General features: G+C 39.5%; 2 protein-coding genes across 30 annotated transcripts in view; both read right to left on the bottom strand.

Annotated features, from left to right (window-relative positions):
- Positions 1-11,783: 11,783 nt before the first annotated feature.
- On the bottom strand, positions 11,784-14,889 carry CCDC89 (coiled-coil domain containing 89). The gene has a single exon (XM_019739565.2). The coding sequence runs from the start codon at positions 14,228-14,230 to the stop codon at positions 13,118-13,120; it is 1,113 nt and encodes a 370-aa protein (XP_019595124.2). The 5' UTR covers positions 14,231-14,889; the 3' UTR covers positions 11,784-13,117.
- Positions 14,890-18,584: 3,695 nt separating this feature from the next.
- Positions 18,585-25,821, bottom strand: part of SYTL2 (synaptotagmin like 2) — a 104,241-nt gene continuing 97,004 nt past the window's right edge. For all 29 annotated transcript variants that reach the window (XM_019739596.2, XM_019739601.2, XM_019739598.2 and 26 more), the window contains 4 exons: positions 25,229-25,307; positions 22,566-22,665; positions 20,533-20,738; positions 18,585-19,668 (listed from right to left, as the gene is read on the bottom strand). In XM_019739596.2, the coding sequence (XP_019595155.2) occupies positions 19,523-19,668; positions 20,533-20,738; positions 22,566-22,665; positions 25,229-25,307 (531 nt within the window). In that variant the 3' untranslated portion in view covers positions 18,585-19,522. The remainder of the gene's footprint in view (positions 19,669-20,532; positions 20,739-22,565; positions 22,666-25,228; positions 25,308-25,821) is intronic.

The raw sequence follows: 25,821 nt of genomic DNA, 5'->3' as shown, positions 1-25,821 counted from the left end.
AAGAAACTTATCAGTAGGATATTCAATAAAGTAGCCTATAGCTTCAACAATAACTACTTTTGTATGGCTGTTCGTTAGAGAGATACAAAGCAAGTTCAAAGAAAGCTGGACGCTGATTGGTCCCAAATATTAGAACAGTACAAGGCACAGCTTATGCTTCAATAAGTATTTGTTGAATAAATGAATGAAGAAGTTCTCCAGTTTTGGCTGAAGGCATAACCCTACAATTCAACAAATGAAAACAATTCTGCAAGGGGCAAAATAAGTATGACCTATGGTATCTAGAAGAATAAATAAAGGGCCTCCATGTCCTTTTAACCTTCCTACTAGAAAAGGTTTTGCTAAAGTAGAACACAGAACAGTTCGAGGTGATACATGCTCTGGACTGCCCATCTAACTGCATTTTCTCCTTAGGCAAATTCGAAATCAGGGTTTGATTTGTTTTATTTTTCTCCAAATTACAACATTTTGGTTTAAATATACATGGCTTGAGAGCCTCTCCAGTTGGACTAAGAGAAAAGTAGAAAACTGCAAGAGAAGGAAGTTTTTACAATCTAGCCTCAGAAGATAAAAAGCAAATGAAACGAGTAAAACTCCCAAAAAATTGCTTCTCCTCCCCTTCACCATTCCTTCCTTTTCTTTTCCTTATTTTTCTCACTCTCTCCTTCTTCACAACTGTTTTGTTTTTCTTTTTCTAGTTATAATGATCATTGCAAAAAAATAAAAAATATGTAAAAATGTAGATGGATCTTACCCTCCACATGCTTATTTTTTATGACTGTCTAGAATTCCATTTCATGAACTTGGCAAATTTTATTCAGTCAGTTCCTCATTGACAGCACTTAGGTTGTATTGAAATTTTCACTATTATAAACCACATGATAATGTTGTACAATCATCTTGGTTCACTTATCCTATAACTTCCTTAGGATAAACTCTTTGAAGTAGAATTTCTATAAATACAATTTTTATAAATAGACCCTTATTACCTATGGAAAGGTATTTGTCACCAATGGTGTATGACAGTATTTTATTCTTACACACTCAACGACAGTGGACGTGTTCTTTTTAAAATGTGCCACTCCAAAAATAAAACGTGGCATCTTTTTGTGTGAATTTCCATTTGTCTGATTATTAGAGAGTTGAATGTTTTTCATGTGACCAATTGATTTCTAATGTAAACAGCCTTTTCACATCCTTAGCTCATTTTTTCTTAGAGATGGGAGAAAATGTTTGTCAGGGAAAATGTTTTCCTTTTTCCTTCTTGATTTATAAGAATTCTTTACATTATAAAGAAAATATACCTTTGTCTCTTACATATGTTCCAATTTTCCCCCAGGTGATCATTTACTGGGGGAGGGAAGGGGTGAAATTGCTTGTTTTGCTATAATTTTAAAATAATCTATTAAAATTTTCTTCATGGTTTCTAGCTGTGATGTTAAACCAAAAAAGGCTTTATTAGCCTAAATAATACTAATATTTATCTATGTGCTTTAGAACTTCTTTAATTACTTATGTTTATATTACTAAGAGGTTTTTTTTTTTAACAACACGAGACATAGTTTATTTCATTTAGATTCAAATGGAATTCATTCTGGTACAAAATGTAACAGGAATATAATTTTTCAAAAAGTGATCTGCCACAATAAAATTTATTGAACAATTCACACTTGCCCCACTTATTTCCCAACATGTATGCCATATATCAAATTCTTACATGTAATTGGATCTATTTCTGGTCTTTTCTTCTATTTCATTTGACAGTCTCACCATTCTGGAAGTGAAATCACTCCATTTTTATTGTAGTTTTATAACATATTTAATATCTCATAAGAAAAGTCCTTTGTTAGTCTTACTATCTCAGAATTGTCTATCTATACATGAATATTTATTCTTCTGGATAACGTCATAATATTTTCCAAGTTCAAAAAATAGCTGGAATTTTCATGGAAATCACATTACATTTATTAATTAAATTTTTCCCAGTTATTTATGTATTTTTTGCTACTGGACTGGATTATTTCTTCTTTTATGTTTTCTAAATGGTTATTGTTGCTACACAGGAAAACTATTGATTTTTTTTGTTAAATTTTTAGCTGACTAACCCACTGAACTTTCTTAATAATTTTCATTTTCAGCTTATTCATTCAAATTTTTCAGGTAGACAATTATATCACCTTATTATATATAATGAAAATCTTGCCTCCTTTGCAATACGATAATGATATAGCATTTCCAGATTGATGTTAAATAATACTCTTGATAGCCAACTTCCTTGTCTTATTCCTTACTTTTACAGGAATGCCTCTAATGTCTAGCTATTGATTTCAGATGGGTATTTTTATTAGGTTAAGGTCAATTGCAGGAGACAGATACCAATCCAGCTATTTTAAGCAGAGAGAGATGTGACAGAATGCGGGCTCACACAGTCATTGGAAGGACCGGAGGAGTGAGTATTAGGCTGGGTGATCAAGAATGCCTCTCAGTACAGTGTGGCCAAACAGGCCTGTTTAGGAACAGTTATCTCTGCCCCAGTTGAGAAAGTGAGAAGTAGAAAGCTGGAATGTTGGCTTCAAGAGTACTTCTGCGGCCTAAACTCTCAACCCCATGTATTAATTATCTATTGCTGCCTAACCAGTTACTCCAAACCTAAAAACAATCATTAAACAACAATAAATATTTGCTTATATGTGGCTTAAAACAACAATAAACACTTATTATCGCTCACAGTTTCTGTGGACGGAAATTTGTAAATACCTTGGCTATACAATCTGGCTCCAGAATTCTCATGGGATTTAGTCAGATATTGTGTGGGGCTGCAGTCATCTGAAGGCTTGACTTGGGCTAGAGAGTCCACTTCCAAGGTGGCTGACAGGTTGGTCCCCGGGGAAGCCTAGTTTCCCCTCCATATGGGCCTCTCCACTGGCTATATGAGTGTCTATGCTACGTGGTGGTTGGCTTCCCCCAGAGTGAATGATCCAAGAGACCAAGGAAGTAGTAGCAACGTCTTTTATGACCTAGCCTCAGACGTCACATATGATCACTTCTGTAAGTATTCTATTGCTCACGTGAGTCAGAGCTTATTCACTGTGGAAGGGTACTACACAAGAATGTGAATACTATGAGAGTATGTTGTTTTATACACCTGAAACTAATTTTAAAAAGGAATCATTAGGCACTATCCTGGGGGCTGGCTATCATATCCCATAAAACTAGTGAATGAACATTGGGATGTTGTTGCGGAAAAGCCCAATGTCTCCAAAAATGTCCTTGGCAGCAACAACAGCCAAAGCAAAGCAAAGGAAAAGGAAGATGCCTCATTTGCATCTTCCAAATATAGCTACAGAGGAGTCCAAATATAGTTTGCTTTGTGTTTCTTTGTTTTAGCTTTTCCATTTCTGCAACACAGTAAAGCACATTAAAAGAGGGATTAAAATAAGTTATGAGTACCAATGTATCAAATCCTCCACAAAGACCATGACTTTATGCACCACCTATAGCACCAACACATATGGGGTCTGACAATTAAGTTCACGAACTCATCCTAGAAAAAGTGCTACATACCTCATTGCTGAATATCACTACGGTCACCTTTGAAGAACTCCCCTTGGGAAGCTATGCACCGATGCCAGCACCTAGTCCACCCTTCAAAGCAATTTTGGAACTCTTTTTCTGGAATGGCCATCAGAGCTGTCATCGTATTACCCTTGATGTCCTGAATGTCATCAAAATGTCTTCCTTTCAATATTCCCTTTATCTTCAGGTAAAGAAAGAAGTCATTGGGGGCCAGATCAGGTGAGTAGGGAGGGTGTTCCACTATAGTTATTTGTTTACTGGCTAAAAACTCCCTCACAGACAGTGCCATGTGAGCTGGTGCATTGTCGTGATGCAAGAGCCATGAATTGTTGGCGAAAAGTTCAGGTTGTCTAACTTTTTCACGCAGCCTTTTCAGCACTTCCAAATAGTAAACTTGGTTAACTGTTTGTCCAATTGCTACAAATTCATAATGAATAATCCCTCTGATATCAAAAAAGGTTAGCAACATTGTTGTAACAAGTTCGCAAACTTAATTGTCAGACCTCGTACATTTATTGGATTTTTTATAGCAGAGAATTGGAGCAGAAATGGTAGAGAATGAAGCTGAATCGGGGTTGGTGCTGTGTTGAATGGAGACAGCAGAAGAATAAGAGTGCTATTGAGGACAGAGTGCTCATTTTAATATAGTTTGCCTTTTCACTCATGAAGTATAATCTGTAAAGGGTAGGAAGTAAAATCACGAGAGGATCTGGTGACTGGGTGAAAACTGAAGACTCAAGACAGTGTCTAGGATACAGTAGGATTATGTTTGCAAGCACTACATATTTGCAAGGATTATGCTCAATTCCCAGTGTGCTGGTTGTATTTCCGTTCCTTTATCCTCTTCTAAGGAAAGCATTTTTGAGTGCAAGTGAATGAGAGCTACCCTAGTGTGTACTTATCTGGAATCTGGTTCATTTTGCTTTTAAATGACCAACATTTGTAACCAACTGAAATAGTAACAATTTACTAGTGTGCCTTAACTAATCAAGCCCCACAGTGGTTGCCACTGACATTGAGAATTGCTGCTTTGGTCGGGGAAGGGACAGCGGGTGTAGAAGTTTGGGTGTTAGAGATTTGGGAAGGTAGGAGCAGAACTTTTCATGTTCTGAGAGGAAGGAGGAGTCCACTTCGCCTGTGAAAGGTGTCTCATCTCTCACGCCAGCCACCCCAGAACCAGAACTTGGTGGAGCTGCTCTTGCGTCCCATTGCTAATTTCAAAGCATTTTCTCTTCCTCCCTCCTTCAGAAAACTCAGCCCTTTTCATTTTAATTTTTTAAAGATTGAAAATTTACACGCACACATAAAAGTAGAAGAGTCTACTGAAGCCCTATATACTCTTCATCCAGATTTAAGATTTTTATCAAGATTTGCCACACTTTTCTTCTATTGATGAATTATTTTAAAGTAAAAATCCTAGACATCATGTCATTTTATCCCTACACAGGTCAGTATACAATTTTACCTATAAGGGCATTTTTGTTATGACCACAATGTCAGGATTACTACTAATAAAATGATTGTGGATTTCTTGGTATCATTTCAATTGTCTCAAAAATTTCTATCTACAGATGGCTTGATTGAATTGGGATCTGTATGATTCTATACATTTCATTTGGTTCTTACATCTCTTAAATCTCTTTTAATCTAGGACAGCATCCCTCTGCCCTTTTCCCCAATGCCATTTGATTTTCTGAAGAAACCAGGTTAGTTGTCCTGTTGAATGTCCCATATTCTAGATTTGTCTGTTTGCTCTCTGGTGGTGCCATTTTACCATTTCCAGTAGCTCTATATTTCCTATAAGCAGGAAATTAGTTCTTAGGGCTTAGTTTAAGGTTCAACATGTTTGGCCATAATACTTCTTAAAAGGCACTGTTTCTTCATGTTACTTCAGGAGGCACATAATGAGTAGCTGTACTGTTGTTAGTCATGCTAAGATTGCTTGATGTTTTCAAATGGTGGCAGTCCAATTTTTTCATTGTAAAATTCTCCTTTAACCTTTCGCCTAATGGTTTCATCTAACAATGGTCAGTGCCTAAATTAATTATTTCACTAGGAGTTACAAAATGATGATTTTTAAATCTCTTATTCCTTTACTTTTATTATCTGTAATTCTTCCGTGAAAAACAACTTTATCTCATCACATATGGACCACTTTGTTACCTTGAAATATAGGAAACAGGAGAAATAGATAAATGTCTCAATTAATTCCTTTTAATAGCCACTTTTCAGAGTAAGGAGTTAGATTGATGGGTCTTATGTTTGTTGTTTTTGTTATTGTAGTTTGGTTTTCTCTTTTTTGTTGTATCATAATGAGCTCATAAATTTTAAAACATTTAGTGTGTTTCACTCAATTGCAGTTATTATTTTTGATGCTCAAATTATTCATCTATGGCCATTGGGAGTCCCTCCAACTTGGCTCTCATGTCTTTTCAACAGAACCCCATTAGTCTTTGATAATTTATTTGCTTTCTGACACAACCAGCTGCCTCAGGTTCATCTTGTACGTTTCCTACTCCAGCTTGGAAGCAGCCATTCCTCCAAGGAGCCTTTCTTCATTTTAGTGGAAAATAGTTTTTGGAGACAACAAACTGGACCCTAGGGATGCACACTGCTGCCGGATTGTGATTGCTTTTAGGTTCTGGCTTCACAGAGCTAGGAAATGTGTTGTTGTTGCCATTGTTGTTTTTAAAGAAAAACTGTCATAGATTTAGACTGATATTTTCAATTCAAATTTAACATTAAATGATTTTTACTTTTTAATATCTTAATTTACACACTGAAAATTTTCTCTCTAACATTACCATAATCATATTTTTTGCTTTAGCCTCATTTTCTCACTCTCATATATATATATATATATATATATATATATATATATATATATATATACACATATATATGATATAGTTTAAAAGTTTTGTTTTAAAGTATAATATGTTTTAAAATAATGCCAATATTACAACTAACCATAAAACTAATCAATGAAATTTACTAAGATTTCTTGGTGGTTCCATTTCTCCTTGGAATGTATTCTATTAAGGATATTCATTAAAAATGCTGTTTCTAGAGTCATTTGGATAATTCTATTCTCTGTATGATTATACCAATGTGAAATTCATGCTATGTCCTGGTCATATCTCTCACTTACTGAAAGTTTTAGTTCTCTGGTTTCCTCTTCACCCAGGAAGGCCTTACTTAACATTACCCAGTAAGTGATAGGATTTGAATCCAGGCAGTCTGATGCCGATGCATGCACAAATATCTTGACTAGTTCACTGATCGTAGGTCTGGGCCTAGTGAATGGATTTGAGTGGGGATGAGTATGGGGGAGTATTGAGCCAGATTACGAAGGCTCTGACTTCTGACAGGGAAGGAGGTAAATATAGATGTGAGCACAATGGGATTAATCTGACCAGAGTCTCTTATTAGAGTTTACTATGACTGCTTATTCTGTAGCCCTCGATGATGAGGCTATTGGAAAAGTCAGTTTTCTTACCAGGAACAGTGGGCGCTGTGAAGGGTTCTGAGCTACTGTACTCATGTTTTCCTCATCTCTCCTCTTGGATGAGTCTTACAGAGATGCAGGCTTTAGCTTAAATGCCACTTCTGGGAAGGCTTTCCCTAAACTCTCCTACATTATGTTGGGAAACGCTGCTACCCTCCCATGTCATCCCATCTTCAGTATTTTTCTCACTCACTAGGATGCAAATTCAGTAAGGATGACATCTCTCTCTTGCTCACGTTGCGTCCCAGCACTTAGCACAGTAATAGTCTCTCAATATGAAACTGAAAGATCAGAATGGCTTCTCTACACCTACAATCTTTTGTTTGTTAGGGCAAAACCAAAAATCCATACCCAAACCCTAAAAACTTGAATATACGAGAAAATAGGCTAAAATCTAAAATTTAGGTCTCACACAGATGTGGAAATCCATGAGAAAAGTTAATATATTTAAGAATTTAATTTAATAATAATTCTTTAAATTTTGGAGAGAAATAGTAATCATTAGGAGGCACTCGTTAAGGTAGAAAAAGACATTGCCATTAGCCATATGTTGTTGAACAGTTTTGAAAGCAGCAGCTTCCAGCTGAATGGCCTGACCCAGATCTGTCAGGCCATATTTGGCTCTACATAAAATATGTCTTGTCTACTCAGTCCTTGGAGAAAGAAAAAGCTGTAGGCTTTTCGAGTCATCTACACAGAAATAGAGCTCACTAGGAAGTTAAGCAGTTATGTGCAAGATGCCTTTATTTTTATTTTTAATTTTATTACATTTTTGTCTAGGTAATATATTCACATGAGTCAAAAGTCAAATGATATGAAAAGGTATACACTGAGAAGTTTCCTTTCCACTCCAATCCCTTACCACTCTGGTCCCTGTACCCCTCCACACCACTAACAACCACTTTTATTAGCATTTATTTTCCCCAATATGTATTTATGCAGATGGTAGTAAATATGTTTGCATTCTTGTTTCCCTCTCTGCCTCTCCCTCTTAGACAAAAAGTATACTACAGATATTATTCTGCATCCTGCTTTTCCCCCCTACATATATCTGGAAAATATTTCTATATCTCTACATAAGGAGCTTCTTTCTTTTTCTTTCTTTTCTCTCTCTTTACTTCTTTCTTTCTTTCCCTCTTTTGCTTTTTATTTATTTGCAATGTATTCCAAGATATCAAGTGCCCACACTTTAATCTGTTCCTTACTGATGATATGTAGCCTCTTTCCAATTTTTTGCTATTAGAAACAATGTTGTAGTAAATAATCTTAAACATGAAAGGGAAGATTGTTTTAGACTAGCACAAATAAGAGTGGATTAGACCATTAAGTAGGGACAGTCTGGCAAATAGCTAAGACAACTCCCTTTGTGGAAATGGGGAGTGAGAGGGGGTTGGGTAAGGGGACACTGTAGTCAGTTGAATGCGTAATGAATGGCCAGGGAGATCTGTCTAAGAGGAACGTTTTTCTTAGACTTTTTTCCAAGTCAGATAAACAGAAGGCTTGCAGAGAACAACATCAAGTAGAGAGATGCATCTGTATAGCCCTAGGCTCTTATATTTAATAAATTTTCAGTGTTTGGAAAATAATATCCAGTTTGTCCTTAGGGAGATGGACAAATGATTAGAAAAGCCCATTCTTGGCCACCTACCAAAATTCTGACAACTTTTTTAAGAGGCCAAGATTTTAAAAAATAATAAAAAAATACTACCTGATAAAGCTCTGTCCATCTAAGCAGATGTGGTTCAGCAGACACTGTTGGTGGCCCACCCAACGTCCACCTCCCTTCATCCTTGCTGGCAGAATCCCTTCCACTCTATGGGGCAGACTGGCCTCATTCTCATCCAGGGGTAGATCCTGATTCGTCTAAGTCAGGCATGGTGGCAACACACCCCATGAAGATGCTTCGCTGAGGTGTTTGCATATGGATGGCCCAATTTGGACAATGACAGTGGAACACAAGTCATCTAGAAAGGCAGGGTCAGCTTTTGAGAGAGCAGTTAGGCTCATGGTCCTCTTTACTTTCTTCACATGCCAAAAGGTCGTATCTCAAATGTCTGCCCAGTGTCTTGTTCTTGCCATCGTGTGCTGCAGAGAATCATTCCTGCCCTGAGCCCACCACAGCCATTCCACAGGTATCTGCGTCAACAAGGGCTGGCTAGGACAGCAAGTTCCTGGGCGGTGACTCCTTCAAACAATGTTCTTTAACTAATTGCTTAGTTTTAATATAGAGAAGTTGGGGAGAAATAGATTTTCTAGTAATGTTTTTTAACTAGAAACAAATTAAATTAATTTTCACGAATTGAAGCCGAGTCGGTATCATAAAAACATCAGGCAGCCGATTCACTTTTCCTATAGCTCTCCTTCCTTTTCTAGCTCTCTTTCCTGATTTTCTTTTTCAACCAGACAAATTCCTTGCAGGCAAACAGAAGGGCTTACAATGTAGGAAATACACGTAGCTACATAGTGCTCCTTGCACGTTGGCTTTAGAATCTGTTCTGCTGACTCTCATTTTAGAGTTACTGCTTGTGGAATATTGCAGAAAAAATCATTAGGGATATAGGCTTGCTTTAGAAAGAAGTTTTGCTGTTTTGTTTTTAAACTTCCCCTCAAGGGCAGTAGTTTGGCAGTGATCCGTGTACATTTTGTCAATTTGCTCCAGTGATAAGCATCACCTTACAGAGCAACAGGCCACAGTAACTAACATAGCTGCTCATCCTCTAACCAACCGGGCTCTGGCTCACAGATTCAATGCAAGTTAAGACTGAGAGAGCGGAATACCAGGTGCTGTGGAGCACAGAAGGGAAAAAACAATGCCTTTTTGTGTCTAGTTAGAAGGTGATTTGTATAGTGGGGAAAAGCATGGGTTTTAGAGCCAGAAAGCAGTCCCAGCTACGTTAATTTGAAGTGCCCACCACAAAGTGAAAATGTGGATCCCCTTGTCACACAATTATTAAGACTCTCAAGGCAGTGACAGTGGAGCACTAAAGCAAGTACAGTGTCCCCAGGCAGGTGGCCCACCCATGAAGCCAATCCTGACACTGGAGTGTGGGTTCAAATCTCACTCCTGTCATCAGAGCTCCCTGGTTGGAGGCAAGTCACCCTCTCTGAGTCTCACTTTTTTCATCTGTAAAATAGTGATAATTGAACTTCCCTGAAGAGTTGGTATGATGGTGACATGATAAGCCTGACACATGATAGTTTCACACACCTCTTACTTTCTGTGTTGTGGATTCCTTTCCTCAGCTGTTTTCTATGCGTCCATCTTTGACCTTCTATTCTCATTACTTTCTTTCCTTTTAATATCTTTGATACTCAAAAGGGCATTAGAGGGAACATTATGAAATGGCCCATAGCTAATCATTTGTGACCTACAAAAGGGCAATTTGACATGGTTCAACCTACTACAAACGCCTTAGCATGACTTTGAACAGCACTGCTCTAGGACATTGGCAACTGAGACCCTTCCTTTGTGCTGTTTTAGGGGACATGCACCCCTACCCCCCTACCTCGCCCACCCCCTTCTTCTTCCAGACACACCCTTCCCCACTCAACAAGGAGTCCCGGGGGCCAAGTCCTCTACTAGATGGCACTTGGGTGTCAGGGCCCAGGGTTCCCTGCCCAGATGACCTTCAGCCTGCTTCCAGGACCTACTTGGCCTGTGCCCAGGAGCCTCTCCCACTTCTTGGTTTGTGCACAGAAGGCTGTGCACAAAACTTAGGTAGGAGAGACCACCACCAGAGGGCTGTTTGGGCTGAGTGGGTGGAGCTTGGACAGGTAGGTGGAGAGGTGCAGGGGGGAGAGAGGAAGGGACACTGGTAGCATGTACTCCAAGGACCTGGCAGAGCCACCCAAACCTGGGTGGGAAGAGGAGGGCTGGTTTGTGGCTCCTATATGTATGTTTGCCCCTCTCTTTCGCTCTCCCCCCAACATAAGGCACCAGCTCACCTTTTGAAATTCATGTATTGTTTACAAACTATTCTTCCAGTTTTATCTGCAGACATGCTTCTCTGTACCTCCTCCTAACTACTTATGATTTCCCCAAATATTCTGGACATTTTTACAAACATCCATGACTTTCTACATGATGCTATCTCAAACTTTTCTTTCTTTTCTCTATCTGATGAAATCCTACTAGTTATTTCAGAACCAGCTTATATATCAACTCCTGTGTTAGCCATCCCTGGCAATCCTCTCTACTGTCCCAACCCTTACCCCTAGGCAGAGTTAGCTGCTGTGTGTGTGTGTGTGTGTGTGTGTGTGTGTGTGTGTGTGTGCATGTACCCACTGTGATCTCATAACACCCCCTGTGAAAATACACCACACTGTATGTAATTGCTTTTTTTGCCTCTAGACTAGACATGTGGGAGATCTTCCAGGGCAGAAAACACGCTTCTTCATGCTTATTCTCAGTGCCTAACCCAGAGTATGGTACGCAGTAGACAGTCAACACATCTTTCAGTGTGGTGGTGTCATCAAAAGCCCTGTACCCCAGTGACCAGCAAATTACTGAATTCTTGTTTCCTGTTCTTGGAAACAGAAATGAACATAATTACCTTCCGGTATGGCCCTATGGATTAAACAACGCAATCCAGCCCAAGTGCTTCAGTACAGTGATAAGCAGCAGGGGCTCAGTAGAGGATAACCATGATTAAAACAGATCCTGTATCCTGATTGCTGGTCAAGAGGAAGAGGAAATAAATAGTCCTTTCAAGCCAGCAGTGTGGTTCCTTGAAATTTGTGTTTAATACCACAATATTAATAGAACCATGAAAAAAAAACAACAACAGGTTTTAAAAACTGCCTGAGGTAAGGTAAGCAACACTTGAATGAAAATTGTTTATTAAAAATGTACCAAGTAATATCTTTAAATAAATCCAAATCATTAGGGAACTCTCGGCACTCTTGGCACCAAATGGGTGGTAAAAATACTCCGTTACAATCTATTTTGAGACGTACTCATAATAATGTAGTACAGGGAAATAAAGAAGCATAGTGGATTTTTTATAACTACGTCTTTAAGAACTTTATATAAATATATATATTTTATCTGCTCTTAAAACTATTTAGGTATTCCTACAAAAATGTTGTAAGTATACATATATAAATTCTATTTAGATGTTTTAAAAAAGTTAACTGCAAAAAAAATGCTAATAGAAACAATGCAATCACTATGCATTGCTGTATGTATCATATCCAGTCTGCTATGACTTGTTACCCCAAATTGGAACCTTTTGTCTGTTAGCATACTATGTAATATTAAACGAAACTGCTGATATTTGCATTCTTGTACTGCTAAATCCTATTTTAATTAAGGAGAAAAACAAAGAAAATGGAATGTGATCTAATCTTGCAGGAAAAATAAACACTGCTTGATTCCACTTATTTGAATCTTATTGCTCATACAGAATGACTATAATAAAATTTGCTTAATGATCTCAATCTTTGTTTTCCAAGCTAGTGCAAATAAAATAAAATAAAATAAAATAAAGGCTTCTGCTATAAAGCAGGTGAAGCGAGTAATTGTTTGGCCTGTTGCAAAATCAGACCCTTTTTTTCTACAAGTTATCAATGCTGTCATTATGCTGTTAACTGTTACAGCCTACAGTCTCACCTATGGGAGACTACAAGGGCTAATTATGCTAATTTTTTTTTCATAATAGCACATCTCATTGCACATTTAAGATTCACTTAAATCTATAGGAGATGCTCATTTAAAATCTTAGGATATAAGAAGATATTTGAGGTTGAGAATAAATAAATTATGGGACAGGTGGAGATACTGACAGCGAATGTAGGAAGGTTTCAAAGGCAGAGAGAGAATCTGGTCCATCTTGTATATTCTAGGTGGTGGGACTAAAACTTAGTGTTAGCCTTCCATAGCTAACAACAATAAGATCATAGTAAAGCAGCTTTTCTTTGAGTTGACTTTTGTGCTTAAAAGTATAATAAATGGAATACGATCGTTACCCTCGCCATAATGCTAAGGCACACATATTTGTATTCTAAATTGGAGGCTGGAGGAAGCAGAAGTTTTTATGGAAAGAGGTGGCGGAGTTTGGCGTTGAGTTGTCTCTCCTTGCTTAAAAGATCCAGACTGTGCTTCCTGAAGGCTTCGGACTGCAGCCGGAGCTCATCGTAGGCGTTCTGGATCCCGTCTATCCTGCGCTGAAGTTCCCGGACTCGCAAGTTACTGTCCACAGCCACTGCCTCTCGCTCAAACCGCTCTAGCGCCTGCCTCCGGGCTGCATCTGCCGTCTCCAACTTCCCCTGAAGCTGGCGGATCTCCGCTTGCTTGTTCTGAAGCATCTTGCCCCTCTCCATGGACAGCTGCAGCAGCTCGTCTTTCTCGTGAGTCACGGCCTGCAGCCTGGCCTGCAGCTCCTGGCTCAGGGCGCTGTGGGCCTGCTCGGCCTTCGCCATCTGCTCCACGGTCAGCTGGTGTTGCTGCTGGAGGCTCTGCAGCTGGCTGTGCAGCCGCTCCGTCTCCTTGGCGTGGGTGCAGGCCTGCTGGCTCTGCTGCTCCAGCAGCTCCTTTTCTCGGGCCCGTGCCTGGCAGGCATCCTGGGCACACCTCTGTTTCAGAGTCTCCAGCTCCTTGGCCAGGGCCTCGCTGCGGAGGGTGAGCTGCAGGACTTTGGCCTCCTGGTCCTTCAAAGCAGGGCTGAAGAGGTTGTTGTTCTCCAGCCTCAGCTTCTCATTCTCCTCTCTCAGCTTGACGTTCTGACGCTTGTGTTCGTCCTTGAAGCGGATCATCAACTCATGGTTGGCTGCCAGGGTCATAAAGCGTTTCTCCAGCTTCTGGGCATGCTCACTCTTGGCTTTCAGCTTCTTGACCTCCAGCATCCGCTTCTCCTCCAGCTCTGAGTTGAGAAGCTCCAGGATCTGGCAGCGCTCCAGGGCCTCATCTGACCTCCGCTTCAGGATGCAGATGAGCTGGGACTGCTCTTGGATGCGGGAGCGAAGCAACGCCGTCTCGCTCTTCTCCTCCTCCGACAGTTCCCGGAGGTTTGCCAAGGCTTCCCTCAGGCTGTCCAGTTCCTTACACTCCATCTCCTCTTCCTGGTTCTCCAGTTTTTTGTTCTGTGTATCTAAGGGCTCTGCAGAGGGTGGAGAGCCCATCCTGAGAGCCTGCTCTTCCAGAGGCATAAGCACTCTCCTCCACCGTCAGCTGACTACACAGTCTTTTCCCCCTCAGATTTCAAAAGCCACAGCGTTGCTAGGGACTCCTGGCGCTCTCCAGCAGCTGATTTTTCCAGTAAGGAGCCCTGTGATTGGTGGACCCGTCTTCAGAATGCTGTGAAGTAACAACAGCAGGGTCTGGAGGAGTCCTGAACCAATCTGGTCAGATTATGCTTGACTTTCTAACCAATCACAGCTCTCAGCTCACAGCTCAGTGTCTGGCCTATACTGCACAGAGCAGAGATGCCAGCCCCACTGGATTTCCAGCCAGCCAGCGTCAGGGGAAGAAACCTGAATCCTCCTAATTTCCTAGGAATAAACAAATCAAGCTGTGACATGTTCCTCCTCCCTTTCCCCACTTCAGTTGACGTGAGAATAAATTATTGTCTTTGGCAACAGGGTTGGCCCTTAACATGTTGCAGTCCATAAATACAAACTAGCAGGGGAGCTCTGAGAGCCAGGACCCTAAATGGCTGTGAGATTGGAACTGTAGTGTTTGGCTCATCTCAGCAAAAGAGCAAATCCCAATGACATTTCTTTTTTCTTCCTTAGCATTTTCACCAGCTGAGAATAAATACTCTATCAGATATTCAGCACTCCCTTTTTTTATCCGTTAGCAAAATAAGTTTACAGAAAGAAGTTGAATGAATGATGTAGATATGATAAACATTAAAACAGAAGAAAAAGATCCAAATGAGGCTTACCATCATACAACAAAGTTCATTCCAGATGGACTAAATAGTTAAATGGAAAAAGTAAGACAAAATCGAAGTATTAAAAATGGAAACTAGAAGAAAATAAAGGTGACCATGACAGCTCTGGATTGGGAGCTTAGTTTAAACATCATGTAAGAGGTAAGTAAGGAAAAGCTTAGTTTGACTTTGTTGAACATCCAAAGTTAGGTATAATTTTACAAATTATGTGACCTCTGAGATCTTTTCAGGCTCTCCTTCCTCTACACCTGCCTGACAGTTTACTCCCTAGACCAACCCAACTATTGAAGTTCCCCTAAAAGACCACCTCTCTGGCCCTGTCCATAGCTGTTCCCTTTGCCTAGAATGCCTTTTCCCACCTCTCCCTTGTCACTCAAGTAATTTACTGAGTGTTTTATACTTAGTTAAGAATCAGCTCCTCTCTGAAGTCTTTCCTGGCCCCGACATGTAAATATATTATGCTTACCTCTTTTAGTGCATCCACTGCAGCCCATTTATACTTCTCATGGTGCCTGTGAAAGCCGTGTTATACTCATTGTTTACCTGCCTGGCCCCCCATTAAACCCTGAGGGTGTTAAGTGCGAGGACTGTGTCTATCTTCATCCTTGATGACCAGCCTCGTGCCTGGCACTTTGGGAAAACTCAGATAAATGTGTGTTGAATGGATGTTGAAGGCAAAAATCAAATTGAGAAAAATACCCCCCATAAATATGACAGACATTAAATGTATATTTTTATAGAGAGCCTACACAAATCAATAAAGCTATTTAACATCTTAAAAGAGAAATCAACAATTAAAGTCACAGATGAGGGGACAGAAACGGCAAAGAATTGAATCCCATCCGTGATCCAATAAATACAAGTTAAAATTATGCAGAATTTTATCTATCAACTTACTCAGTTTTTCCCTTTATTTTCAGACTACCCAGGACTGATAAGGGTATAGTGAAATAGGTGCTATCTTATACTGTTAATGAAAATCAGTTGACAACATGTACTGAGAACTTACATTTTTATGCCTTTTGAACTAATGATTGAGCTTCTGGGGGAGACCTGTGCTCAGGAAATAATCTGAAAGAAGAAGTTTTGCTCAAAGCTTTTCATTGCAGTGTGGTTTTATAACAGCTAAGAGTCCAAAACCTAAATGTCCAAAAAAAGAGAAAATGTTAAGAAAATTTTATTTTCATATAACAGAATATTATGTAGCCATTAAACATTATCATGTTCATAGGTAATTTAATGGCATGGAAGTGCTTATGTTAGAAAGATAACTGAAAAAAGCAAGATAAAAAACTTAAAATTCAGAATGATCTTAGTACTGTGAAAACTAGAGCACAGAGTGAAGAGTTGACCATTCCTCCAGTCACTGTTTCTGGTGTCATATTTAATATCTCAAGTCATAACAATAAGAAAAATTCTGCATCAAATATGTGGGGCTGTTTGTTTTGTGAAACCAACCAGTGAAGTTAGTGAATAAGCCTGGGAGGGAGTGAAAACAGGAGAGGAGATGGGAGAGCAATGCCAAAGCAGAATGGAAATGAGAGTCCAGAAGGCAGACGTTCAGGGGCTTTTCACTTGGATGGTGAGTATGGATGACAGAGATGTGTAAGGAAGAAATCCAAGCAAGTTCCCTGGTACTCATAGGTTTCTAGAAGAAGCTAGCCTAGGCTAACAGGAGTCATGCTTTTGGTGGATTCCTAGGCCACGTGAGCAAGTCATGGGGTTCCAGGACCTGACTCACCACCTGCTTAGAAGCTGCTGCAGTCGTGGTGAATGGGGAAATTTAGTCAGACCTCTCTGGAAAGAGTCATCAGTGACTCTTTGAAATATTACTTCGTTTTTTAAGTAACGGAATTCTGAAGTATTTTCACTTGAGGGAGACACAAATTACAGCTCTTGATTTCTCCAGCACCCAAGTCTATACAACACTCCATTCTTCTGAACATGGAGCACCTTCTCTCTATGGCCACAGGGTGGCGTATAGTCCAAGCAGGGTCTATCACAAGCCTTACCCAGGCCGTTCTTGGCCATGGTGAGTGGTCCAGTAGGTGTGGACATGACCCACGCCGGGCCACTTTCTCCCAGAGATTTCTCAAGCTGAACCTAGAAAAGATAAGAGCTGTAGCCGAGAGGCTGTGAGTCTGGAGCTGCCAGTGGTGTTCGTTCCCAGTCCCTGAAGGACGGTATCCGAGTTCCAGATTCCAGGCTGGGAGTCCCCAAAGTAATCTAGGTTCCTGCAATACGTCTTTAAATTCTGTGGGCTGACAATATATTTCCAATAAATCCCTTTGCGTGGCTTATTTCTAGTTGGGTTCCCAAAGGAAAAAAGAAAAACGAAACGAAGCCCTAAAACATGCAATTCAAGGAGATGCTTCTTTCCAGTTTAAAATATATATACTTATTAAAGTTATAGCTTTTAAGTCTCACTGGCTCAAAAGTCTGCCAACTGGACTTCACTAAAAAATTCAGGTTGCCCTGAATTTTTATAATGCATGAAGGTCTCATTTCACTTTTCTCTTGTAGCCCAATTAGATTAAGGTTATGATTTATACTTTCTGTTCCCGGGGAAAAAATATAATTATAAAAAATTATAATTCACTTTATAATGCATGAAGGTCCCATTTCGCTTTCCTCTTGTAGCCCAATGAGATTAAGGTTATGATTTATACTTCCTTTTTCAGGGAAAAAAAAAAAAGTGACATGAAATCCTCTTGGATGTCCTGAGGCAGTTGGAAGTACTGTGGGCAGAGGCAAGGAGGGTGTTTCTGCTGTGTACTCCAGTTATTTGAAGGTCAGGGACCTGGGGATGCAAGGACGCTGGCAGTCTTAATCCTAGAATCAATCTCATTAATGCTTTGGAGCTGGCTGCATGCTGAGAGGTGGCTGAGCAGGTAACTGAAAGAAGGCTGAGAAAGTAGCTTATGAGTGCTATGAAGGGGCAGGAGCTGGAACAGGATTTGCACTTCTGCTACTGTTCCAGACTGACCTTGGAGGTGTGCTTCCACTCAGCTCATCTTGCCCCTCCTCGAGGTCAGAACAGGAAGAGGAAATAGAGCTAAGACTAAATGTCCCCCTAAAAGACCTTGACGGACAATGGGAAGGGTGTTGGTCTAGGTTAGCTGCTCTGACTGGCAAGTGGGTAGAAGGTTCTAATATTCGTTTGGAGGAGGAGACAAGCACTCTAGTTGTTTTCGAAGACATTTGTTAGACCCCTGTTGCAAGATCTCACACTCGCCCACCATCCAGGCTTCCCCTAAACTATCTTCAATTAGTGCTTGTTTTGAGAAAGGCAAGCTAGTTGGGTCCTCAGGAGGAGTATGTTTTATATATTAAAATGACCCAAAAATGTTGCTATGGAAAAATTTCGAAAATGAATGTTAACTTATCTTCAAAGCTTTTCAAATACTTTCTTAAAATAAAAAGTCTACTCTTCCTAACATAGCCCAAACTTCCCACTTAGAGGAAATAATGTCCAGCGTTGCAGTAAAAACTCTGGAGAATATTAGCCCAGCAGAAGTTATTTAGCCTTGCTAGTGAATTAAGATTTTAGGATTCCTAAATAAAGTATTTAATTTAAAATAAGAAGTCAGATTAATTTGACAACACAATTAAATCATATAATAATTTATTCTAAGGGTTTTTACAAAATACTTTATGAAAATTATACATACATAGGAAGTACAGTATAATTTAACAATTTATATTCTAATTAAAACTTCGTTGCAAAGCATGGCTGTTACCACTCTCGTGCTGTTTTCATATAGTAGAGTTATAAGAAAAACAGAACCTTTTATATGCAAGGTTTTGGGGGTTTTGCTTTTTTTACATACTCTATTACAAAATACAGGTTTGAGACCTACCTTAGGAGAAAATTAAGCCAAAAACTGAATTCCACCTTTGGCCAGTGGGTGGCACCAAAGCACATTTGAGACTTCGTTTCAACAGGGATAAGAGGGAAAGCAGTTTCTCGAGACAGAAACGCACACAGTAAATTCAGTCTCATTGCCCTGACATGAAATTCCATATTTTAGTAGCGATTACAGAGTAAACACTTCTCTTATGGTCAAATTCTTTATCATCACTGACATTCTGCGCTTTTTTTCCCCTAGTAGGAGTATCTTTCTGTCACTTCTTTCTGCAACCTACCTAGTCTCAGTTCCTGTAAGGATTTTCAATGATCATGCCCTCCTAACTGCAGCAAAAGATTGTGGTGCAAAGCACAGGACGGCAATCTAGAAATCTTTTCCTGTTGACAGCGCCCCACATTTAATATTTTTTGGCAGCTTTTTCTTTGAAGCAACAGCTGCATTTTCCTAGCTTTCTCAAATATCTTCTTTAATGTTGGAGACACAAATACATTACACATTTTGTTATTATTTAAATCTCTTGGGCCTTGTAACCAAAGAAGTACATGCAGGTTGACTTTAACATGCTTTCGTTAGTTGCAACAGATGGAAGGTGAGGTTCTCTGTCCACATAGTCAGATTTTCGAGATCAGATGCCACCTATGGAATAGTTGTCAGTGGAGGAGCCAATGGGTTTTGGTTCACTTGGAAATCTTGGCTATCAACAGCATTCTGAGAGGCAGGGTTGCTTCAATCCAAGTGTTGGGGGATTTTACCATCTTTTCCCAGAGAGCAACTTCCTCTGAAGTAGAGTCCATCCAATCCACTTCAGTACCATAGCTTTTACCTGAAAAAAGGAAGCTTTGCATTTAGAAAGGAATAGCTCCTTGAGGGAGAAATGGGTCATTCTTTAATTATAATCACCAATGGAAGACACCAATGGAACATCACCAGGAGGGCAGATCTGGGACTCAATATAAGAAAGAATGTTTAACCATCTGAGATGTTCAACAATGAGACACTCCATAACGGGGAGTACTCCAATTACTCCCAGAGTAATGATTTCTCTTTATGTTCACATAAAAGCTAGATGACAATCTGTCAGGGGCATAAGGGAGTGGTAGGAAGGATTCCTGCATTGGGTTGGAAGTGACACTAGATGATCTCCAAGGAAGTGTGGTTACAGCTTCAGGGTCTAACAGACTCAATTTTGAATCTTGGCTCTGCTACTTATTAGCTCTGTTGCTTAATTTCTTGGCACGTCAGTTCCTCTGGGGCTAACATTAGTAACTATTCATCGAATTGTTGTGAGGATTAAATGAAATCATAATGCAAATAAAGCACTCAGTACAGTGACTAGTGCTCCATAAGTGTTAGTTCAAAGCACACTTATTATTATTCAAAGCACACTTTTAGCCATGAAGGGCCATAAATGTTTTCTCAGGAAAGAGTGATAATGAAGGCTTTCCTGTCCCCCCTCCCACGCCACACACACAATAACATAAGCTCTGTGTGGATAGATACAGCATCCTGTTGATTTTCACATCTAGAGCCCTTGGCACACAGCCTGACATTCCTTCACTCATTCATTTCATTACACTTAACAGAAATAAAATATCTGTTTTCATTAGGAAGAAGCAAAGCAACAAACTAACCTCTAGTGTCTCCAAGAAGCATTTGGCTCATAGGGAATTAAAAACGTAACAAATACCTGTTCCAAAGCCAATCCGAAGACCTCCCAAAAACTGGTTGGTTAATTTGTGATGGTCCCAGACGGTAAGCTCCACACAGGCTTCCATTAGATCTTCAGGCCTGAACCCATCGTACACCATAGTGTGGTTGAAGACAGGGTTGTTGGTTTTCCCCACCGCTCTTGTCTTCTGACGACTTTTCCTACTTGTATCTGGAAGGATGATACTATGAAAGGAAACATTATTGTGAGAGCATTTTACTTAGACAGTGAACATTCATGCTTTCAGTGCACTTCAACATAGCTACTGAAGATTGGTGGAAGGAGTGGGAGACAGGAGTGCAGAGAAACGGTGATGGGGGGCGGGGGGTATCCTGCAGGAAAGATGCTGCATGTTAGAGTGGACCAGACTCACTTTGAATCCTGACTCTGCCACTTATTGGCTGTGTATTGTAGGGAAAGTTACTTAACCTTTCAAACACTTGCTTACACATTTATAAAATGGATATGGTAATGTCTACTTCATAAGGTTAACATTAGAATTACATATCAAGAAAATAACTTAGTTCAGTACCTGCATTGTAGCAATTGTTTGAGGATTCCTTTAAAATTTGGAAGCATGGTCTAATCCTGATTATCTGTAATAGCCTAAGGAATTATTAGTCTTGTACAGAATTGAAAAAGAAGAGAAACCTTTCCAATTTGCGAGATTTGACTTTGGGAATAAATTATATTATTTATTTTTAATCATTTCCATTTAATTTATAATTGGAATTGAATAATAATAGTAATAATTGAATTAACTTTACCCTACCATGCCCCTTATAGAGGCTAGGTCTGAGATGCATCGGAAAAATCTTACCAGTTGACATCAACGAAGTATATATAGGGAGTGTCATAAATAATGTCATATAAACTTAAATAGCTACAACTAGTCTTCTGGTAGAATCTATATAGATAAAATTAGAGGGAGCTAGGTCAGCATAATAGTACCTGCTTAGTTACTATTTACTAGATACCAGGCACTTATATGTATGACAGAGAAAAAAGTTTGCCACTTAAGAACCCAAATTGTCTTAAGTTTTAATGAGTTAACTAGTAGTATGTGTCTGTTTAGCAAATAATTTTCCAGATATTTGCAGGCTGATGCCAAAGGCCTTTAACAAATGGGCCACAAAACACGTGCTTCACTAAGGACCCAAAGGATATGACATCCCACCATTAGAAATTTAGTACCGAATATTATCCCAGAAGCAGATGAATGAGGTGTGATAAAAAAAAAAAAGATGAATATTTAAATTTTTAAAAATGTATTACAGTAAAAGACACATTGCCATTAATCCCCTTCAAAATACTCCCCCTCACTTTGAACACATTTATCCCATCATTCTTGCCACTTTCTGAAGCAGTTCTGGAAGTCCCATTTTGTGAGTGTCTTTAGTTGTGCTGTCATGGCTGCCTGGATGTCCTGAATCATTTTGACTTTGGGGAAGAGCAAGAAGTTGCATAGTGCCAGATCCAGTGAATAAGATGGGTGAGGACACACTGTAATGTTTTTATTTGACAGAAATTGCCATATACAAGAAGTAATGTGTAACACGGAATGTTGTCACGATGGAAGATGAAGTAAAAACACTCACGAAAGAGGCCTTCCAGAACTGCTTCAGAAAGTGGCAAGAACAATGGGATAAGTGTGTTTGAAGAGAGGGGGAGTATTTTGAGGTTGATTAATGGCAATGTGTCTTTTACTGTAATAATTTTTTAAAATTTAAACATTCACTGTATCTTTTGATTACACCTCGTACCTCCTAGAAGACATTACATATCTGAATATGTGGTCTCTGGTTTAATTTGTGTATATACTCTCTTATCTTTATAATTTTAAAATTAAATGAAGCTTTGGGGGTTCATGTCACAGATCACTCTACTTCATGTAGCCACTGTCTCAAGTTATTTTAACTATGAATGATGAGTTTCAGCATCACAGATACAGAGAACTAAAACCAACCAACAAATTGTACAACTGAGGGAGGCAGAGTTATCAATGCTGTTACCATTTAACAAAAGAATTTAGATGGCTGCCCCTTAGCAATGGTAGATCAAGGCATTCCTTCACCCAGATGTGTACTTCTCCAGTTGTAGGAAGCTTTTTGTCTGTAATAGAAAAAAGAGAAAATATGAAATTTCACTGGCATTCCTCTCTTGGCAATACTGCATCTAAACATGCCAATCAAAAAATGGCCTGGCACAGTGATTCTAGCTAGTGCTTGATGATATGATCCTAATTAGTTAAATCTATACATTCTTTATTATTATTATTATTATTGGGAAACAGTGTGTTTCTCCAGGGCCCATCAGCTCCAAGTCATTATCCTTCAATGTAGTTGTGGAGGGCGCAGCTCAGCTCCAAGTCCAGTCGCCATTTTCCATCTTTAGTTGCAGGAGGTGCAGTTCACCATCCCATGTGGGAATTGAACCTGCAACCTTGTTATTGAGAGCTCGTGCTCTAACCAACTGAGACATCCGGCCAACCCTCCAGAAGCTCAGAAGCAGCTCATTGTCTTCAATCTAGTTGTGGAGAGGGCAGCTCACTGGCCCATGTAGGAATCGAACCAGCAACCCTGTGGTTCAGAGCTCGCACTCTAACGAACTGAGCCATCCGACTGCCCTAAACATTTTTAACTATATCTTTTATAGTCTGGGCTGTACTGAGCTCAGACAGCTCTATGAAAATAATTTCTATTCATTCCAAATACAGAGTATCACATCATTTTTCTTGGGTTTTGCTTGGCTCAATATGATCAATTATAGATATCAGGTGTGTGAGTCACCCATTTACTGTTACATTCAAAACATCTCAATGAAATGCATATACTATTCAAATGTTTATACCAATATCAATTGGGGCCAATGGGAGGCATTTTAAACAGATTGGAGTGTAAAGTAACCAAAACAGGTATAGGCTAAGGTATAGTCACTCTTCTTCTTAAAAGTAGTTACACATTTTATAAGACTATTGTATAGACACACATGATAGCTAATATTATGGACAGGGAATTATTGAGAAGCTGGCTTAATCTGAAGTTGTTCTTTAGATTGGGTGCACATGGACAGAGGAATGCTATCATATTTTTCTGGATGGATTACCCCAATCAATCAATCAACAAGTATTTGCTGAGCATCTATTATGTACTCAGCCCTATGCTAGGAATGTCACTGAATATACAAGGAATACAGGAATCTATGTCCTCGGGAAATGTTTACTATTAAGGTAGAGAGAATAATTCAATAAAAACGATAAAAATGCAATATGGAATGGAATGAAATGCCAAGTTATTACTGTAATGCTCTAAAAGATAATATGATCAGTAAGGGTGAGAATAGTCAGGTAAAATTTTATGGAGGAGATGGGACTTCATCTAAGACTTGGATAGAATGAGGCGAAAATGAAGTCATTCCAGAGAAGAAAAACTACATGAGCAAAAATTCAGGCAAGGTCGAGCCCATCACAACACACGGTCCTCCAGAAATGATAGTAGGAAAAATGGGAAATGAGATGGGCAGAATTTCTATGCATGTTGGCCTTAAATGATAGGATTCAAATTACATATAAAAGAATCTGCCTTTTAGAAAGGTCCAGAAGTAACAAGATGGTAGTTTGGCAGCCATTTGACCTAAATGTTTGACCTGGCAGCCATGTTTGCTTGCCCTCCAGTAATTCTTCTCCTTCTCCTCCTCCTCCTCCTCCTCCTCCTCCTCCTCCTCCTCCTCCTCCTCCTCCTCCTCCTCCTCCTCCTCCGTCTCCTTCTTCTTTAACTGAATTAGAATGCCTTTCTCTAGTCAGTCACTGCCCTCACCATCCATTTTTTTTCCCCATCCCATTAGCATCACTGCCTGGTTACTGAAAGTATTTGTGTGTGCAACCCCTGATTTCATAACATTCATACAGATGCTTAAGGAAAATAACTTGGGGAACTTGCTTGTGAAATAAGAGGGGGGCTGGCAGTCATTTCCTGCCAGTCTCTTGCTCCTTAACTGGGCTGCAGACCCGAGACCCTCACGTCAAGGGTACATTTAGTTGTCTTGAGGAAAAAGCTTTCTCTCCTGGTGAGACCTTGAGAGTGGAAGACCAACGAGCTCTAATTTCTTAGGGGCTTCATATAAATTGTTCCAATTCCTGCCTGTGAAAAAGAACACTCAGGTTCCATTCTTATCACAGTACTCTCAGTATGTCCAGATTTTGAATATAGGACAATGTGCAGATACGAACTTTCGAAAGAGGTGAAAGTTAAAACAAGGACTGTAAACTGTACTGGGGGTGGGGGGGGTGCAGAAATGAGAAATTTTCTCCTAGAAACAAAGTAGAATGGTGGTTACCAGGAGCCAGGAGAAGGGGAAGAGACCTGTTGTGGTTTAATGAGTGTAGAGTTTCAGATATACAAAATAAAAAAGTTCTGGAGATCTGCTTTACAACAATGTGAGTATACTTAACATTACTGATGTTATACTTAAAAATGGTTAAGATGATAAATTTTGTTATGTGTTTTTACCACAACAAAAAAAAATGAGGATTTTTCTCATTCATAACTGTGAGTTGACTCATTTCATATAAGTTAGGAAGTTTGTTTAGGGCTTCACCTTTGAAAATAGCAAAGGATTCCTTGGAGGGGGAGGGAAAAGGAAAGGGCATAAATCTGGACAGAAAATCATTACATACCAGGAATTGGTTCTGGGACATACTGGAGAGCTAACTTCATTTCACCTCTGTTTTCTGCTTCAAGGGCCACTGGTGCTGTCTGAAAAATGAAGGAAAGTCAGCAAGTATGAGACACAAACTACTTACTGTTGGTTGGTATTCTGTCACAGCACCATATCTGCCCCATTTCTGGGACGACAGATCACTCATGAGTACCCTGGATTAAAACCGCCTTCCCTATCAAAGCTAGACCATTGCTTTTATATCTGGGGTAAGCTATACTGTGTGTCTTGGAAAAGTTGCAGGTTACCCAGAAAACAGTTCTAGGCCCTTAGTTTCAGAGTTAGTGAAGGAATCACATGGCTTTCTTGGAGATGGGAGCGGCTTTGGTTTTTACAGAAACACATACATTTTGTTAGTCATTCAGCCAGCACATCAAACAACTTACTTGTATTCTCTATCTTTTAAAGTAAGAAGAATGTGGGAATATGGGAGTGGGGGAAAGAAACCAAACATTACATTTTCAAAGCTGCATTAATTTAGATCAAATGAGTAGATGCCTGTAAGAGTAACAAAGACTGGCTAATAATTTTAAAGTGTATATCTATTAGGTT

The sequence above is a fragment of the Rhinolophus sinicus genome, linkage group LG06 (genome assembly GCF_036562045.2).
Source record: "Rhinolophus sinicus isolate RSC01 linkage group LG06, ASM3656204v1, whole genome shotgun sequence".
Lineage (NCBI taxonomy): Eukaryota > Metazoa > Chordata > Mammalia > Chiroptera > Rhinolophidae > Rhinolophus > Rhinolophus sinicus.
The sequence above is the reverse complement of the archived record's forward strand: the minus strand, read 5'-3'. Positions and strand labels throughout refer to the sequence as shown.

Bases quoted from the DNA above. Each gene is read 5' to 3' on its own strand.
- CCDC89 (XM_019739565.2), bottom strand. From the start codon at position 14,230: ATGCCTCTGGAAGAGCAGGCTCTCAGGATGGGCTCTCCACCCTCTGCA.